Source organism: Chlorocebus sabaeus, chromosome 13 (assembly GCF_047675955.1).
Source record: "Chlorocebus sabaeus isolate Y175 chromosome 13, mChlSab1.0.hap1, whole genome shotgun sequence".
In the NCBI taxonomy this organism is placed as follows: Eukaryota; Metazoa; Chordata; class Mammalia; order Primates; family Cercopithecidae; genus Chlorocebus; species Chlorocebus sabaeus.
The window spans coordinates 20,859,211-20,877,595 of NC_132916.1; the positions used below are offsets into that span (position 1 = coordinate 20,859,211).

Consider the following 18,385-nt stretch of genomic DNA (forward strand, 5'->3'; position numbering starts at 1 on the left):
ACTCCCTCAAATTATAGCACAAAAAATAAAATTCCTCAAAAACACATCAACAGAAGACTGTAATTATATCCTAGTGCACTTCAACTTTACCATAAGAAAGTAAAAGTCCTCTTCAAAAACATGTAATCTATAGCAGGAAAGTAATAAGGCACATATAAGTAATATATTTATTTGCACAATGCTGTGTTAACTGAAACTTGTGCTTATCGGAAACATATTCTTGTTTTGCACAGTTCCATGGTAGCTGAGTATTGAGAAAGGGAAGAGAAATGAGAGGGGAGAGGGAAGAAGGGGAAAAAAGAGAGAAATTTATTGTCTTTCTCTTCCCTCTCTTGCATGTGCAATGGTCTTCCTCACAATTCACTCGTCTGCTCAGTCCACAAGCGTTCCAGCTCTCTGTGAGCGCAACTTCCATGACCACTATCAGCACACAAAGCCCTTTCCTGTTTTATTAAAAATAATCAAAACGGATGTAGAAATATAAAGGCTGGCTTAATACATACTATTACTTATTCACGATCCACTCATTTTTAAAAAAACATTGAATCTATGAGAGGACTTCAGACAGTTCATGGAAAATACATATTATTTAAAAACTAAGCATGTATTTAAAAAATTTTTACACCAAAATAAACTCATACTAATTTGTTATAACATGTCTGAAAAGGATCTAATTTGAGGCATCAAGAAGGATAAGACATCAGTTTGAGGAGTCTCTAACAGAGCAACATAAATTCTCCTAAAATTGAAGAATGAGCAAACATCAAATTTACAGTGAAACTTGGGGGGAAGAAAGGTGGAATAATTTATACTTTATGGAAAGATAATAGGGACAATGCCCCCAAAGAAATTAGCAGTTTACAAATGGATAAATTGCCTTAAGAAGGGATGAGATAATGTTAAAGATGAAGCCTGCAGCAGCAGACCATTCACATAAATTTGCAAGGAAAAAATTAATCCTTTGTGCCCTAATTGGAGAGGATTGATAATTAACAGCAGAAACAATAGCCAACACCATAAACATCTCAATTGGGTCAGCTTACACAATTCTGACTAAAAAACATAAGATGAGCAAACTTTCCACTTGGGTGCCAAAACTATTGCACAGACCAGCCGCAGACAAGAGTAGAGCTTTCAATGGAAATTTTAGACAAGTGAGATCAAGATCTTGAAGCATTTATTTGAAGAATTGTAACAAGAGATGAAACATGGCTTTGCCAGTCTGATCCTGAAGACAAAGCACAATCAAAGGAATGGCCTCCAAGAGACAGAAGTGGTCCAGTCAAAGCAAAAGGAGAACATTCATGAGCAAAGGTCATGGCAACAGCTTTTTGGGATGCTCAGGGCATTTTGCTTGTTGGCTTTCTGGAGGGCCAAAGAACAATAACATCTGCTTATTATCAGAGTTTTTGGAGAAAGTTAGCCAAAGCTTTAGCTGAAAAACACATAAGAAAGCTTCACCGGAGAATTCTTCACAATGCCCCTGCTCATTTCTCTCACCAAACAAGAGCAATTTTGTGAGTTTCTATGGAAAATTATTAGGCATCCATCTTATGGTCCTGACTTGGCTCCTTCTGACTTCCTTTTGTTTCCTAATCTTAAAAAAGACTTTTAAGGGCACCTATTTTTCTTCAGTTAATGATGTAAAAAGACATTGACATGGTTAAATTCCCAGGACCCTCAGTTCTTTAGGAATGGATTATATGGCTGATATTATCACTTACAAAAGTGTCAAACTTGATGGAGCTTATGTTGAGAAATAAAATTTGTATTTTTACTTTTTATCTCTTAATTCCATTTCTATTAACTTTTTGAGGTCTCCTTATATAGAAAAAAATATTCATAATATATACACAAACTGTAAGAAATAACAAATTTGCTTAACAAAACATCTCCTTTATATTTGAAACCCCCTGTGTAACATCCCAATCCATTTTTATAACTATGAAAATTAGATAATCTTATATTGCATCCTGAATTTCGTGTTAATCATCATTATGCTTTTTAAAAATAACTTTAACAGCACATATTTATAATTCCTAATAATAAATTTTGGCTGTTCTAAACTTTATATAAATGTCATTCTGGTATATTTACTCTCTACAACTTGCTTGTTTACTCAATGTTGTAAAGTTCTTCTGCGTTGAGGAAGATACCTGTAAGTCATCTGTTTTTGTGGCCATATGACAATGTGTTGTGTGACCATATATCTATTTGTTTATCCATTTTTCCCTTGATGGACATTCAGACTTTTTTGGATGGCTAGTATAAACTATGTCGCTGTGAGCATTGTTCCACATCATCCCTGAACGTTTCTCTCAAATTTACACACTTAGGGGTGAAATTGATGAGTTACGTGACAGGTATATGTTCAATTTTACAATAAAATGAAAAATTGTTTTTCAAAGTGATTTTATCTATTCATTTTGCATTCTTATTTTCAACGTGTAAGAGCTCCCGTTACTTTTTTTTTTTTTTTTTTTTTCTGAGACAGAGTGTCCCTCTATTGCCCAGGCTAGAGTTTGATGGCACAATCTCGGCTCACTGCAACCTCCGCCTCCCAGGTTCAAGAGATTCTCCCGCCTCAGCCTCCCAAGTAGCTGGGATTACAGGCATGTGCCACCACACCCGGCTAATTTTGAATTTTTAGTAGATATGGTGTTTCACCATGTTGGTCAGGCTGGTCCTGACCTCAGGTGATCCACCTGCCTCAGCCTCCTAAGTGCTGGGATTACAGGCATCAGCCCACCACACCTGGCCTCCTGTTACTTCTTTATCCTCACCAACATGTGATATTGTCAGCATTTTTTTTCATATTTTGTGAGTATAAATGCATTTTATTTTGGTTTGTTGAACAGATCAATTTAAATTTCACTGATTAAAAGTAGGTTGTGCTTTCTTTAAAATAAATATTTTCCATTTACAAAAGAACATATTTGCTCACAATAAGTGAATTAAAAACAAGCTAATGGAAAAATGGTCTCCATTAGCTTGTTTTTAATTTACTTACTGATTCATAGGAATGTTTTATGTATTTTGTATTCTAACTCTCTCTCAGTTACTTGTGTAGCAAATATCATCTGTCATATTGTGGCTTGTCTTTTCAGTCTTTAAAAAGTGTCTCTTAATGAGCAACTTTGAAAAAATTATCAACCTTTTCATTTATGGTTTGTCTTTTTCATGGTTTTAAAAATTTTTTTCCTAACATATGATCATAAGATCATAGAAATTTACTTCCATATTTTAAAGGTTGCCTTTCATATTCATGATGGAACTGTTTTGAGTATGGTATGAGGTATGGACTCAATTTATTTTTTCCCATGTAAATAACCAATTACTTCAGTATCATTTCTTAAATAATTATTTCCCCCACTAAACTAAAATACCATTTTTGATATATCACATTTTCATATATGCATAGATCTGATTTGATTCTCTATTCTCCTCCATTGGTCTTTGGTTTATCCTGTTTCAATACTATACTGCCTTAATGATGACAAGTTCTTATATCATTTACAACAAATTATTCCACTATATTAAGGTTTTAGACACATCTTGTTATATTTAAGACAAGTATAATTTCCATTGTTTTTGAACGTTGTATGTTTTTAACATTGTATTTCTGATGTGTAGGAATTTTGCTGATATTTTTATATTGATTTTGTATCAAGGAACTTGCTAAATTATCTTTCAGTGGTTGTTAATGAGGTTGAGAACATTGTCATGTTTATTAGTCAGCTGGTTATCATCCTCTGTGTATCTGTTCAAGTCTTTTGTACTTTTATTGGGTGGTCCATTTTTCTTCTTATTGATTTGTTGGACTTCTTCACATGTTTTGAATATGACTTCTTTGTTAATTAATGAATTGCAATACCTTCTTTGACTCTGGCTCTCTCTTTACTCTTATTTGTGTTTTTTGAGAAACAGAAGTTCTTAAGTTTAATTTAGCCTAGTGTATTACATTTTCTCTACATGGCCAGCACATTTTCTGGCTTCTTTCTGAAACCTTTCAGATTACAAGTTTATAATGACATTCTCTTATATTCTCAAAGGATTATTGCTTTGTCCTAACAGATCTATGGTTCACCTGGAAAAAATCTTTATATGTCATGTGAAGTAGTAATCTAGTTTCACTCTTTTTCATATGGAAACAAATACAATTGACCCAACACCATTTACTAAAAAGACCATTCCTATTATTTGTTATCCCTCACTGTTCCTTAGGTCGTGTGTTATATATGTACAGATTCGCTTTTGAGCTCTCTATTCTGTTCTGGTGATCTAAGTATTTAATCCTGTGTTTATACAATACCATCCACTATAGTAGCTTTATAATGTCTTCATATCTGACTTAGCAAGTCTTCCAATCTTGTTCTTGTTCAAATGTGATTACACTATTCCTGGCCCTCTGCATTTCTTTATAAGTTATAGAATTAGCTTGTAACAAAAATAACCTGATAGAATTTTATTTTGCATCTATAGGGCAATTGAAGGGGAAATAATACCTTCACAATAGTAAGTCTTCAAGTCTAAGAGCATGGTATTATCCTTCCATGTATTTATTTTGGTTTTCTGTCTATTCCTTCAAAGTTTTATAGTTTTCTATGTAGAGATCTCATACATTCTTATTAGGTTTATAGCAAGGTGTTTCAGGGAATTTAAATGATATCACAAATGACTTTTTTCATTTCACTTTCTGTTTGTTACTGTTAGGAATGCAATTGATTTTTATATATAGACATTTTATTGAGCAACTCTAATAACTAACTTGTAAATTCTAATCAGGTATTATAGAATTTTTTGGATTTTCTCCACAATTAGATCATCAGCAAATAGTGAGTTTGTTTCCTTTTAACTCTTGTACTTTTTTTCCCTTACCTTACTGCAAAATCCGTGGCTTCCAGTATAAAGCTGAATAGAAGTGGTGATTGTGGATATTCTTTTCCTATTCATAATCTGAGTAAAAGCTATCAACATGTACCATTAAGTATAATGTTTGCTATAGGTTTTTTTAAACCACATGGAAGAAGTTTCTTTTATTTTTAGTTTGCTAAGAGGTTTTAATCATAAATTGAAGATTTTATCAAATGCCTTTTCTGCAGCTGCTGAGGTAATTTTACAGCTGTCCCTTTTCTTGGTAAAATTATTGAAACACAGTGATTCTCTTGAATTTTAAACTGAACTTGGCATTCCTAAAATGAAATCAACTTGATCACAATATATTAATCTCATCATATATCACTGGATTTCATTGCTTGTTATTTGGGGTTGGGTTTTGTATTTATTGCCAGAAGTATTATGGACCTAAAATTTTCCTTTCTCATACTGATTTTAGATTTTGATACCAAAGTGTTAATGAGTTCAAAATTAACCACAGCATGTTCTCTGTTTGTACTTATTTGATTTAGTTTGTATGAGATGGCTGTTATTTCTTCTTTAAAGCTTGGCAAATTCACTGGTGAAGCCACTTTGGCTTTATTTCACTCTGTATGTAGGCTTTTAATTACAAATTCATTTTATCTAATAGTTGTCATAATTTTTTATTTCTTCTTGTATCAATTTTAATAGTTTTATTTATTTTAGATTTTTCCATTTTACCTAAATTTTCTAATTCTTTGACATAGGGTAGTTCTACATAGTCAGTTTTACATAGATTCGTCTACATGTTTACAATTTTCATTTTTTTCCCTACTCTTTTCTGCACCTGTGAGCTCCAATGTGTACTTTTGCCCAAAGAACACTCTTTGGTATTTATTTTAACGTGGGTGGATGATCAATAAATTTAGTTTCTGATGGCCTGAAAATGCTTTTACCTGAATTGTCAAAAGATCTTTTACCTGGGCATAGACTTCTAGGTTGGTTGCTAATTTTTTTCAGCAATTTGCATATATCTCTCCATTGTCTAGAAGAAGTAGGTATCTTCTCAATTTGTTGTTAATCTGAAAGTAATACTTTATAATCTATTTTTGATATGTTATTTGTCTTTGATTTTTAGTAGTTGTACCCTGATGTGTCCAAGTGTGTTTTTCAGGTCAGTTAAGGTTCATGGTTTCTTGGTTTTTAAAATTTGGGACATGTATTTTATCAGTTTTGGAAGACTGGCCATTATTTCTCCAAACACAGCTTGTATATTTTTCTCTTTTATCATTCTCATTCTATCACCTATGTTTCTTACTTTTTTAATTATACTTTTCATACCTTTTATCATCATGCTTAATTTTATTTTCTATTTTATCTTTTTCATTTCACCCAATCTTTTCTAAAATTTCCTGTTATGTCCCTAATTTCAATCATTGTATATTTCTGTACTATAATTTACACTTCATTCTTTTTCATTGTTTTTAATTCTCTGTACATTTTTGCTCCTTATTTTATTTACCTCCTTGAACATATTAAGAATAGTTTTATGTTCTGTCTTATAACTCCAGAATCTATGGCTTCCTGCGTGTATGTTTCTATTCTTCATGTTCCCTTGTCTTCTTTTGAACATGGTCATTTTTGTTTAGTGCTAGACATTGGTGTAGAAGTAATTGAGGCCTAGTATGATGTTTTCTTCCTTCAGACAGGATGTGTGTTTACTCTGGTGTTCACCTAGGGATATCAGAATTCCAAGGTTATCTTAATATAATTTTAGAAACTGAGGTAATTCAAAGCTGGGCTTCAGTCTCTGAAATACTAGTTTACTTCTAATTTGCCTTACTCCAAGGGCATAGAAATCTCACCTACACAATGATAAGCTTACCAGGCCTGCTACATTGAAGGTCCACAGACCTCAATCTATGTCCCCTTATCCTTTCAAGGCTGTGAGGAGTGCCGTACAGCTTCTCATACTATTCATTTTATCTTCCTGAATGTACATGTTCTTCTGTGGAAAGCCAATTATCAAGCTCATCTATGTTTTTCTCTTTCTTTTGGACATTGCCTATTAATTCTTCACTGTGATATTAATTATATGATGCCTCCAAGGTACATTTTTTAAGTATATATTTTTTCTAGCTTCTCTGGTGGTTCACAGCTGCCTCATGGTTTGAATTATACAGACTACCATTATTGGAATGGAAGTCTTTCACCAATTTTATTTGGGGAAAAATTATTTCTACTATCTTCATTTAGTGAATTTTCTCTTTATGCATTAGTTTGTTTCATTTCAAATTTGCTGATTTTTACTTTTGCTTTTATTGATCTGCTGATAATCTTATCCATTGAATTCTCTACTACAAATATTTTTAAACATAAGACCCCATAGGGACTTTATTATACTTATGTTAAATATTTGGAAGGAAATGAACATAATGAGTGAATGTATAAATGATTTCAGCAGAAAAATGAAAGAACTGGAAAAGGATCAAATAAATATTAGAATTTTTAAAAAAGTATATATTTACTTCTTGAGATATCTTGTAATTTTTTGCCTACCAAACATTGGAACAAAATACACATGTACAATTTTTGTTTTGTTTTGTTTTACCCCCAGAGGATGCACTCCTTTCTTGTCACATGGCTAGGTCAAGGGAAAGAACTTTTAGTTTCTGTCAAGTGTTGTGCTGAGTTGCAGTTAACAAAAATATTAAATTAGGCTGACCTCTGTTTCAAATGGTATTAAAGAAAACTGTATTTCCCTTTCATCAAATCTTTGACTGAAGCTGACAAGAATTTGTTGAATCCTTTTACTCTATCTTCTACTTTTTTTTTTAACTGATATATTTTTTTAACTGATACATTTTCTATCTCTTTTTCTTTCTTCATTAGATAGTTCTTTAGTTCTATCTCCAAGTTTATTAATTTTCCCTTCAACTGATTTTAATCCACATCTTAATCTAAGTTTTAATTTTAATGATACATTTTTATCGCTATTATTTCTATCAGTTCTCTTGGAAGTCTGCCTAGTCATTTTTATTCTCCTGAATTTTTCTATATAATGGCCTCTGTTATGTCTTTAAATATGTTAAACATAATTATTTTCCATTTTGTGTCTGTTATTTCTCATGTTAAATTGTTTTGTTGGAGATCCAATTATTTTCTTTGCTGGATTTTTACTTATACTGCTTGTTTTCATTGCTTATTCTTATTTTAAATACTTTAACTGTGAATTCATGTTTAATGAAAATTTATATGTATGAATATTTTTAGGCCTAGGATGATGCGACATTCTTTCATAGAGGATTTTCTTGTGTTCCATTTTAAACTAAGCCTTTTAAACTAAAAGCTACGAGTTTTAGACCTTACGGTTAGTATAAGTCCAGCATGTAAATACTTGGATAACAAGGTCATCATGGCTCAGAAGACATCCTCAGGACAGATGGCTCCTTTAGAGAGTGTTAACCTTTCTAGTTTCCTGCTTTCTTCTTATTTTTAGCCTCTGAGATTTTCCCTTACTTTCTTGCCAGTTCAGCAACACATTTTATTTTGTTTGTTTTTTATTCCTTAGGCGTGTGTTTTTGAACATGCAGTTTTCTAAGCTGTCAGCAATGAGCATCTCCTCACTCATGTTTTAACGCTGAAATCTGACATCAGACAATTTAGTGTCTCCAAACTATTCTCTTGAAGGCATCATTTACCTCCTTGTTGACACTTTCCTTAATTGTTATTAACACATATTCTCTTCTTGAAGTTCTCATTTCTTTTGTCTTTCAAAATGCTGTGACCTTCACTACATCTGCTTCATCTCTTTCCCATGGCATAACATGCATTTATCCATGAGTTTGTATTTTATCTGTTTTCACTTTTCTATACTAGGGTTTATTTGATGGTCTCATTCAGTCTCATAACTTCAGTTACCATTGCAGTTCCTCAACTACTAATTAGCTCATCCAGGAAAATAGTCTAAACTTCTTAATCTAACACATTTCGATGCCTAATATTTTGGACATACAGCTTGATGGCTATCTAGTTTAGTTCCTCAAAATCAGTATAACTAAACCTGAGTTCATCTTGTCTTCCAACTGGTTTCTCTTTGTGTACCCCCATGGGGCATACTAATTCTACCAGGAACTGTATATGAAATTTCAGAACTACTCTCTCTGCCTCCCAAATGCATTCACTTTGTAAGTCCCACTGCATCTTGCACATGATCTCAATGCTCTTTTCTAAATCAGGCCATCATCACCTCCAACATGAACACCCCAAATGCTTCCATCCCTTCCTCATTTCCAACGTCATTCTCACCCTTTAAACAAGACTCAGTCTTTGGCTTCTCACAATTCCAAGACTTCATACATGGTTGTATTCTTCTATCACTTGATCTCAGAGTCTCTGCAACTCTCTCTTTATATATATAATATATGCCAATATATAATTGAATATGTACACACATGTTTAACATTATATATTGTATATAATTACTTGTTCATGTAAATTGATTAATAATTTTATTCTTATGATCTCTTTAATGAATTTTCCCTTAAGGGAAATAGCTCATTGATTCTCCATATCCCCTCTCCCCAACACAAAAAACAGCACATTTTGTACAGAAGGCATAATATTTGTTGATTAGACCACATATTGAAAAATGAGTTTCAAATTAGTTTTCCTGTTTATGGTATATCTACCTTTAATCCCTTCTATCACTGTTTCTAAATTAATTCTCATAAGTCTCAGCTCAAAACATGGCACTTACCTGTTCTAAATCATCAATGATTATATTTTTTCTATGGAAAAAAGTTCAAAACTAGCATGAAACTTAAGCCATTGATGATCTTGCTCTAGTCTTCCTTTTCAGATTTGTCTTCCAATATTTACCCTCTCATGCTCTGCAAGCCATTTAGAATACGGTACTTACTGTTTTCCATGCATGCCTCACATGTACAAGTGTCAGTGCCCTTCCCAATTCTGTTGCTGCATCTAAATGCCCTTCTCTACATCTCAAGGAAAGGACAGGTTTACACTGGCTAAGATCCTCGGCTTCAGTTTCTAAAAGTCTTAGACTTGCACCCTAGACCTAGCATTTTTATCAGCCAAGTGATCTTGGCCTCCTAAGTTTTGGTTTGCTCATCCATCAAATGAGCATAATAATAATAGACCTCCTCAGGGGATCATTGCAAAGATTTAAAAAGATCCACATAGAGTAGTTGACAGAGGACTCAGCCTATATGTTCAGGAAACATATAGGAGTGTTAAGTATTATGGTTAGTATTTCTGAAATTACTCCAAGGGTTGTAGAGACTGCCCTTTGCCCACTTCCACATCCATTCTGCTGGTGATCTAGAGGTCATAAACTTGCTGCTGCTGCCACGAGTACCACCACAACTGTCTCTCCCAGCAAAAACACCAGTTAGGAAACCTGAATCCTGGCATTCTGAATGGATAGAAGCTGTTCACATCTCAGCCAGCCGATTTGCCACCATCAACAGCAGCAGGAACACGTCTTTCATTTCATATCTACCTGCTGATTTTCCCATGTGTTTGTAGCAGAGACAAATTTGCATCCTGAACACACACTGTAAGAAGATCCAGGAAATGCTTTTACTTCCTTGATCTCTCCAACTTGAAAGAGGATAAAACCAAGTTTGGGAAGGCCAATCCATAGTATCTGCTACATAAGTCATTCAGTTGCCACTGCTTCAAGTTGTTCCTGAATTTTTCCTAGCTGAAAGTAATTGTCCTTCCTCCTTCTTTAAGGGGGTGGTTTTCAACCGCGCTGGATATTAGAGCTACTTGAGAACGGAAAAATACTTATTTTTAGTGCACTCCCAAAAAGTCTAATTTATCTGAGACAGGGATGCACCTTGGACATTTTTTAAATTCTAATGTGTACCCAATGTTTAGAACTACTGCTATAAAACTTGTAACCTTTCATTTATTCTCATCACTTCCTAACTTTTGTTTAGTGATTTATGAAATGTCCTTACTCTTCCTCCTAGATCATAAGCTCTCTGCAGACAGTATGTGAGTCTAATCTATTTTTATGTCCTTTACAACTTGCAGCAGATTACTTTGCAAATGACATGTACTTTACATGTTTTTCAAATGCATTAATAAATAGATGGTGTGTGATGCCTTGCAAACAATAGTATATTAAAGATACCAGGCATGGCACCTAGTCCTTGCCTCTCTCCCACGTGAAATGTTCTCAACTACACTTCTTGTAAATCTATTCATTCTGCATAGCATAGTAAAAATGTTAAGTGGATATATTACTCATAGCATTAGGCTTTTTATCAATAACTCACCATAAAATATAACTTGACGCAAAATTGTTCTGGTTTTAAAAATAGCACTTAAGAAATAACATTCTCAGCTACAGAAACCATTACCAATGAACTTACATCTTCTTTTTTTTTTTTTTTTTGAGACGGAGTTTTTGCTCTTGTTGCCCAGGCTGGAGTGCAATGGTGCTATCCGGGCTCACCGCAACCTTCACCTCCCGAGTTCAAGTGATTCTCCTGCCTCAGCCTCCCAAGTAGCTGAAATTACAGGCTTGCGCCACCACACCCGGCTGATTTTATATTTTTAGTAGAGCAGGGGTTCCTCCATGTTGGTCAGGCTGGTCTTAAACTCCCAACCTCAGGTGATCCGCCCACCTCGGACTCCCAAAGTGCTGGGATTACAGGCGAGACACAGAACAGCCGAACTTACATCTTTTTAAGGGAGAAATCTAAAATCTAAAGGAGGGAACTAGAAAAACAAAGCCAAGTCCATTGATGTCATTGAATTGCTGAACTACTCATCTGTCTTCTACTCATCTGTCTTCATTATGTTCTTTGATGTATCAGTGTACCACTAAATAAACCTTCTAAAATCCCAATATGCAAAGATAAAACTTCTGGGCTTAAATGTTGTGTTAGTTGCTGAATAACTTTGAAAGAAGTTTGAGAAGAATGTCTAAGTGATACATTCCAAGTGAATGACTAGCACTGCTGAGTTCACACCTAGAAAAGTTGAATGCTAACCAATTGGGGGTACATTGTTTATATTAATAGTTCTTACAGCTCATAATTAAGAACAGCTTTGCTCAAGACTTTTTAATCTTTGAAAGCAAAAATTTTCCAATGTCTTTGACAAATTATTCCTCAGGTGGTGATTCCTGAGACAAAAATCACATAGTCCTCATCCTCTTTCCTACAGCTCTACCTGTTAGGGCATGATTAAAACAAGCTAATTGGCTTGCTCTTCTGGACACAGAATTATTCCCTGAGAATTTTAAACTATTAATGTTAGTGATAAAGAAGTGGAAAAAGTAAAGAATAATGTTTAGAAAAGCGTAAGATAGTAAAAAGTGGTCAGATTGGAAAAATTCATTCTCTTACCTGTTCTGCCTGCTTCATTCCAGTTAGAACTACTTGCATTCGAAGTTCAAATCACTTTAAAAAGCTTTAAAGTTTCAAGATCCTTCTTCATCCTTAATGTACCCAGGTGAAAATTTGTTCTCAAAACTAAACATTTCCCAACTTCAAATGAGCTCCTATGCCATTCTCTCACTTGTCTTTTCCCTTCCTCAATAAAGTTTGATCTTTCCTTCCTTTCTTCTTTCTTTCCTTCCTTCTTTTCTTCCTTCCTTTCTTCCAATCTTCCTTCCTTCCTAACAGATTTCCAACAGCTTAACTTCCTTAAGGTCTTCCTAGAAAGGTCTCTCCTCACTCTCCTTTCTATTATAATGGTTCTCTAAGAATTCTATATTGTTCTAATAGAATGTGTATCTTTTATATAGTTATAATACCTCTATTTTTAAGAAACACTATTTGGATATATTCAAAGATCAATAGTTAAACGATAGACTTCATGAAAATGAGGAATGAATTTCTTAGTGTATTTTTTCTAACCAAGAAGAAAAGAATAAACATTCAGTTTGTTCTCTTACTTCAAATTACATTCACTATTACTAAGACAGGGGCTAAGCTAAGAGAATTCAGACTCCTTGAGGGGGCAGGGAGTTCAAATCATTGAGTAAATATTTAAGAAGTGTTGACCTGGACCAAATGCCTCCTCCCACTGTATAGTCCTACAAGTGTAAAATCACAAGGTTTTGAGATATTAGACCAATACTGTCCTCACCCTACCCAACTTCCTGATGTTGCTTTTACAAAACAGAATTGAATAAGAAGTAAATTTCTTCCTTTAAGAGGCCGGGTGCGGTGGCTCACGCTTGTAATCCCAGCACTTTGGGAGGCCTAGGCGGGCGGATCACAAGGTCAGGAGATCAAGACCATCCTGGCTATCATGGTGAAACCCCGACTCTATTAAAAATACAAAAAAAAAAAAAAAAAAACTAGCCGGGCACGGTGGCGGGCGCCTGTAATCCCAGCTACTCAGGATGCTGAGGCAGGAGAATGGTGTGAACCCAGGAGGCGGAGCTTGCAGTGAGCAGAGATCGCACCACTGCACTCCAGTCTGGGTGACAGAGCGAGACTCCGTCTCAAAAAAAAAAAAAAAAATTAAGACATATGGTCTATGTTGTGAGGAATTTTCTGTGGATCCAGGCCTATTATCCTATTAGGACTTGGATGGGAGAAGGACCATCTTGTCTTATATTTAGGCATCTGATCTGATCACTAAATAAGTTACAGGTATTTTGATGTTGTCATGTTTAAAGTGTCATTTAAAATAAGCAATTGAAATATTATCAATTTGGTGTAATCCCTTTTGTGGTTTTATATATTCATTTTATAATACACTAAAAGCCTCACAAAATGGCAGTAGACTGCCAGTTCCTAACCACTGAGGGGCTATATTTCATGATGCTATTATATACATCTAAAATGAAAATAAATATTAATGAAAGTGACGTTTTCCATATTAAGTGAAGAGAGTTAAAGGTACATACTTTATTTCTATGAAGTGATAAATACTTGATTGCTGTAAATGTGAATAAAACTTTTATTTTTAAACCTTTCAAGGGAATTAGATCTATTTTCCTGCTGTTTTCAAGCCTTCAGTAACCCTCTGAGTGTGTTTGTACTCACTAGGAAGGAACATTTCTGTGGAATTAATCAAATGGAGAATTCAATGTTCCTTGTAGATGATTTTGGCCACGTTCCATTGCAAATTTTCTAGTCTGCATTTCGTCTTTCCTGGGAAAAGACCCACATATTCCAAATCCTCTGCCTTTTCTCTACTTGTTAGTGAAGAACAATATAGCAAAACTGCTATGTACAGAATTAATAATCATGGGCATTTAGCAAGGCTCTCTGCTGGGAACTTCATCACTAGAATAAGGCAAACGCATGAGAATAACAGTTCAAATGTAGTCAATACAAACTAGTATCAAAAACGCTGTTGTATCATCATCGTTAATTGCTCCTCTGATTTTGCCAAAATTAAAAAAAAATTCTGTTGGGAGAGAATTAGAAAATATTCAAAGCTCCTAATATATTCCAGTAAATCCTTAGATGACAAATCTCATTTTCCGAGGAAAAGCAGTACTACTTTTTTTTTTGTAACAACAAAGAATTCATGTTCAATGCCTAATTAAAACCTTTGGAAATCTATATGCGTAGTTTCTTAATGGCTTTCCAAATTTACAAGACAATCAGAATCCTTATCTACCACTGGCTTTAGGTTTCATATCAGCTTTTTTATTCACCTTACAGAATGATTTTCACCTTGCAGATGAATTCTAGCTATTTTATCCATAGCTATAATGGAATAGCTGTTGCTATTATTTATACTCTATACATATTACTTTGGCCCTAAAGCCTGAAGGAACCTATTATTGTTTTCTACCACTGATGATTTTATATGCACTTCTGCATTTGGGCAATTGTTCAACAATAGTCACAAAGACCTAGCACTTGTTCAGAATCCTACCTGCTGAGGAGTTTTATTTGGCCAGCTTGGTAAAAGGTATTTAAATGAAGATATCTAAAGCTAGTAGAAAACAGAGATTTTGGAGTCATCAGCACATTTGGGATGGTGGAAGTCACAGCTAAGGAGGGGATGTGGTACAGGAAGACCTTGGGGTAAATGTGCAGAGCCCTTATTCAGTGAAGACTCGAATGACAATGTATTGATTATTAATTTATATTTCAGTAAAAAAGACTGTTTTTCCATCAAAATCTGCCTCTAGAATTTTCCAGCAAGAAGTAAGTGATGACAGTTATTAAAAGCCCTAGCAACAGTTTATATTTATATCCTTGAGGTAAAACCATCCTGTTTCAACAGATACCATATTCTCATTGAATTCCACATTAGCTTATGATAAACACAAGATGTTTTTCATAATCTAGCTGCAGGTTTTATGCATTTTTTTTAGCAAAACACACAGGAACTGCCAAGATGGGAGAGTAACCTTTCCTAAATCACTCCAAATGTCACCATGACTAGAAGCATATTTTCCTAAATTGGTGGATTTTTGCTTAAGAAAATATAAATTCATCCGAATGCTTCACTCACATTATATTAAGGTTTCGTCATTTATCCTATAAACAAAATTCTGCTTTTATATACATGAATCACTTTGTCATTCACAGGATCAAACCAAAATGACAACTGCTCAATTTTACTGTCAATACTGCACAGCATCACTTCTTGGGAAGAAATATGTACTAAAGGATGACAGTCCGTACTGTGTTACATGTTATGATCGTGTATTTTCTAACTATTGCGAGGAGTGCAAAAAACCAATTGAATCCGATTCTAAGGTAAGTCTCAACACAATTTACAGAATTACTGCATATGAACAGCAAACAAGTGGGTTGGAGTGCCTCTTTTCCTTTAGTGTTGACTCTCAACACCATTTCTCTGCTACTGGATATACAAGGATCTTAAAAGTTACCAGCAGTCAAACTCTAGCCACTACACTTAGCACTATGAAATACAACATATGCTTAATCCTCACATGATCTTATAAGGTAGCTGAGAATGCTAAAGATTAATGACGTTAAGCTATTTGTCCAAAGTTACACAGCTAGAATTTTCCTGCTGTTTCCAAGCCCTTGGTAACCCTCTGAGTGTGTTTGTTATTTCTGGAATGACAAGGGTATAAATAAATGCATAAAGAATTGAAGTTGTAAGGATTCAAAATCTGTTTTCTGACGTAAAATCAGCTTTATTTCTACTAAGCCCTACTGATAGCTGTCACTCCTACCACCCATTCCTCTGACATGCTTATTTTCTCTCTCTCTCTCTTTTCTTTCCCTCTTTCTTTCTTTCTTTCTTTCTTTCTTTCTTTCTTTCTTTCTTTCTTTCTTTCTTTCTTTCTTTCTTTCTTTCTTTCTTTCTTTCCTCTTTCCTTCCTTCCATCCTCCAAATGTCTTTCTCTCTCTCTCTATCTTTCTTCCTTTTTTTCTGCATTTGCGTTACTTAGGTGATGTTATTTTTTGTTTGCTTTTTAGATAAGTCTCAAAAAGTAATAGAACATTGTACCCCAAAATTTTTAAAAATCATTCCATGAAAAACCTCTATCGTAGTTTACAAAAAGAATATAGGCAAATTTTGAAGACACAGCAGAGAATTCATTTGTTTTTTCCCAGCTGCCTTAAGTGACCCACCAAGAAAGCCCTGGGCTCCAGCTCTTAATTACCCCAGAGAGTCTCCTCTCTATGGGTAACAGTTTCAGTAACAACTTTCCCTCAAGCTACTAGCACAACCTACTGACATGAGAGTCCCAGGAGTGTTCAGTTTTGTCTTATAAAATGTCCTGTTTTGTCACAACCACATTTAATTAACTTTTATTTACTGTCTCAAAGGATCTTTGTTACAAAGACCGGCACTGGCACGAAGGATGCTTCAAGTGCACCAAATGCAATCACTCTTTGGTGGAAAAGCCTTTTGCTGCCAAGGATGAGCGCCTGCTGTGCACGGAATGCTATTCTAAGGAATGCTCCTCCAAGTGCTTCCACTGCAAGAGGACCATCATGCCTGGTAGGATCTCAAGGGGGCTCCTGTCTCTAACTGAAGCTGCCATGCTTTTCATTAAGTCCCAGCACATGAGGAGTGCTGCAGCTCCCAAAACCCTGGTTTTGAGAAAGACATCTTTCTTACTCTCTCAATCTCCTTCCGTGTACCTTAGAAATAAAAAGATTGTTCATTCATTATCCTTGAATAGGTAAATTACAGTGTTCTGTGTATTTTCATGAAGTCTAATTCATTGAAACATTTCAAACCAGAACCTCACCCATAAAATAAAGAAAAATTTATAGCAATAATACTACGTTAAACGCAGTGCCCTAGGCATAATGAATGGCATCAGAAAGAGTGACTCATCATAGGCGACTGGGGCCAACTGTCATTTTGTAGCTTGACACAAACTGTTTTGGGGATCAGTCATTGTTATTCTCTCTTAGGGAAGACAGGGTTCATGTACATCATTCCACTTCTGGCAAGGACTAATTCTTTATATTTTGATCTTCTTCTCAATCTCTATGGACAGCAGCATAAGAACATAATTCAATCTTACTGTCTCACTCTTGCTCTCTCATTTTCTTATTATGGATTCAGAGAATTTCTAGAAGGCCATAACTGCACAGCGTAGTCTCAGTAGTTGTGCTCAGGGCATTTTTCATACCCCTGTAATGATTTTGATGGCCCAATTTATCCAAACCATGTAAAACGATTAGGAGTCTTCATTCGAAGTACTTTTACATCTCCAGATTATAGGTTATGAAGGGCTTGAAAGACTTTTCAGTGTAAGGGTGATTCTCCATCACCATGGCTGAACTTTACCAACCTTTTCTTTCTTTTTTTTTTTTTTTTTCTCAGATGAATGGGTTTTTTTGAACCTGAGAAAATGCTATTTTTCTAAAAGGACAATTCATTTATCATCTTAACTTAAAACGTCTTAAAGTAATTTGATCTGTATTATGCTTGACTTATACTAACAGGTCCTTAATTTTGGAGCACAGGTTCCCGCAAAATGGAATTTAAAGGAAACTACTGGCATGAAACCTGTTTTGTGTGTGAGAATTGCCAACAACCTATAGGGACAAAGCCTTTGATCTCCAAAGAGAGTGGCAATTTTTGTGTGCCGTGTTTTGAGAAGAAGTTTGCTCACTACTGCAACTTTTGTAAGAAGGTAATTTTCTAAAGAGGGTGAAGCTTATGGAAACTCAGACCTTTTCTTTTTAGCTGTATCGTATATTTGGAATGAACTGATATTGTTACGCTATATCTGCAATCACACACCCATAGTAGTTTGGACTTTCAACATGTCCAAACCACTAATTGTCACGATGAGGATAACCATCTTTTTTTTGTTAACCATAAAATTCCAGCCACAGCAAGAATTTAATATTCCAAACAGCTCAAGTGATTTGGTATTCCAGTTCATTGCACTGTTTTTTTTTTGTTGTTGTTGTTATTGTTGTTGTTGTTTTCCTGAGATGGATTCTCACTCTGTCGCCCATGCTGGAGTGCAGTGGTACAATCTCAGTTCACTACAACCGCTGCCTCCTGGGTTCAAGAGATTCTCGTGCCTCAGTCTTCTGAGTAGCTGGGATTACAGGTGCTTGCC

The 18,385-nt window shown here is 34.8% G+C and overlaps 1 protein-coding gene across 1 annotated transcript in view; it reads left to right on the forward strand.

The window, feature by feature from the left end:
* Window positions 1-18,385, forward strand: part of FHL5 (four and a half LIM domains 5) — a 57,443-nt gene that overhangs the window by 22,798 nt on the left and 16,260 nt on the right. Inside the window, exons 2-4 of the mRNA XM_008007544.3 lie at window positions 15,405-15,575; window positions 16,623-16,797; window positions 17,778-17,947. Of these exons, the coding sequence (XP_008005735.2) occupies window positions 15,417-15,575; window positions 16,623-16,797; window positions 17,778-17,947 (504 nt within the window). The 5' untranslated portion in view covers window positions 15,405-15,416. The remainder of the gene's footprint in view (window positions 1-15,404; window positions 15,576-16,622; window positions 16,798-17,777; window positions 17,948-18,385) is intronic.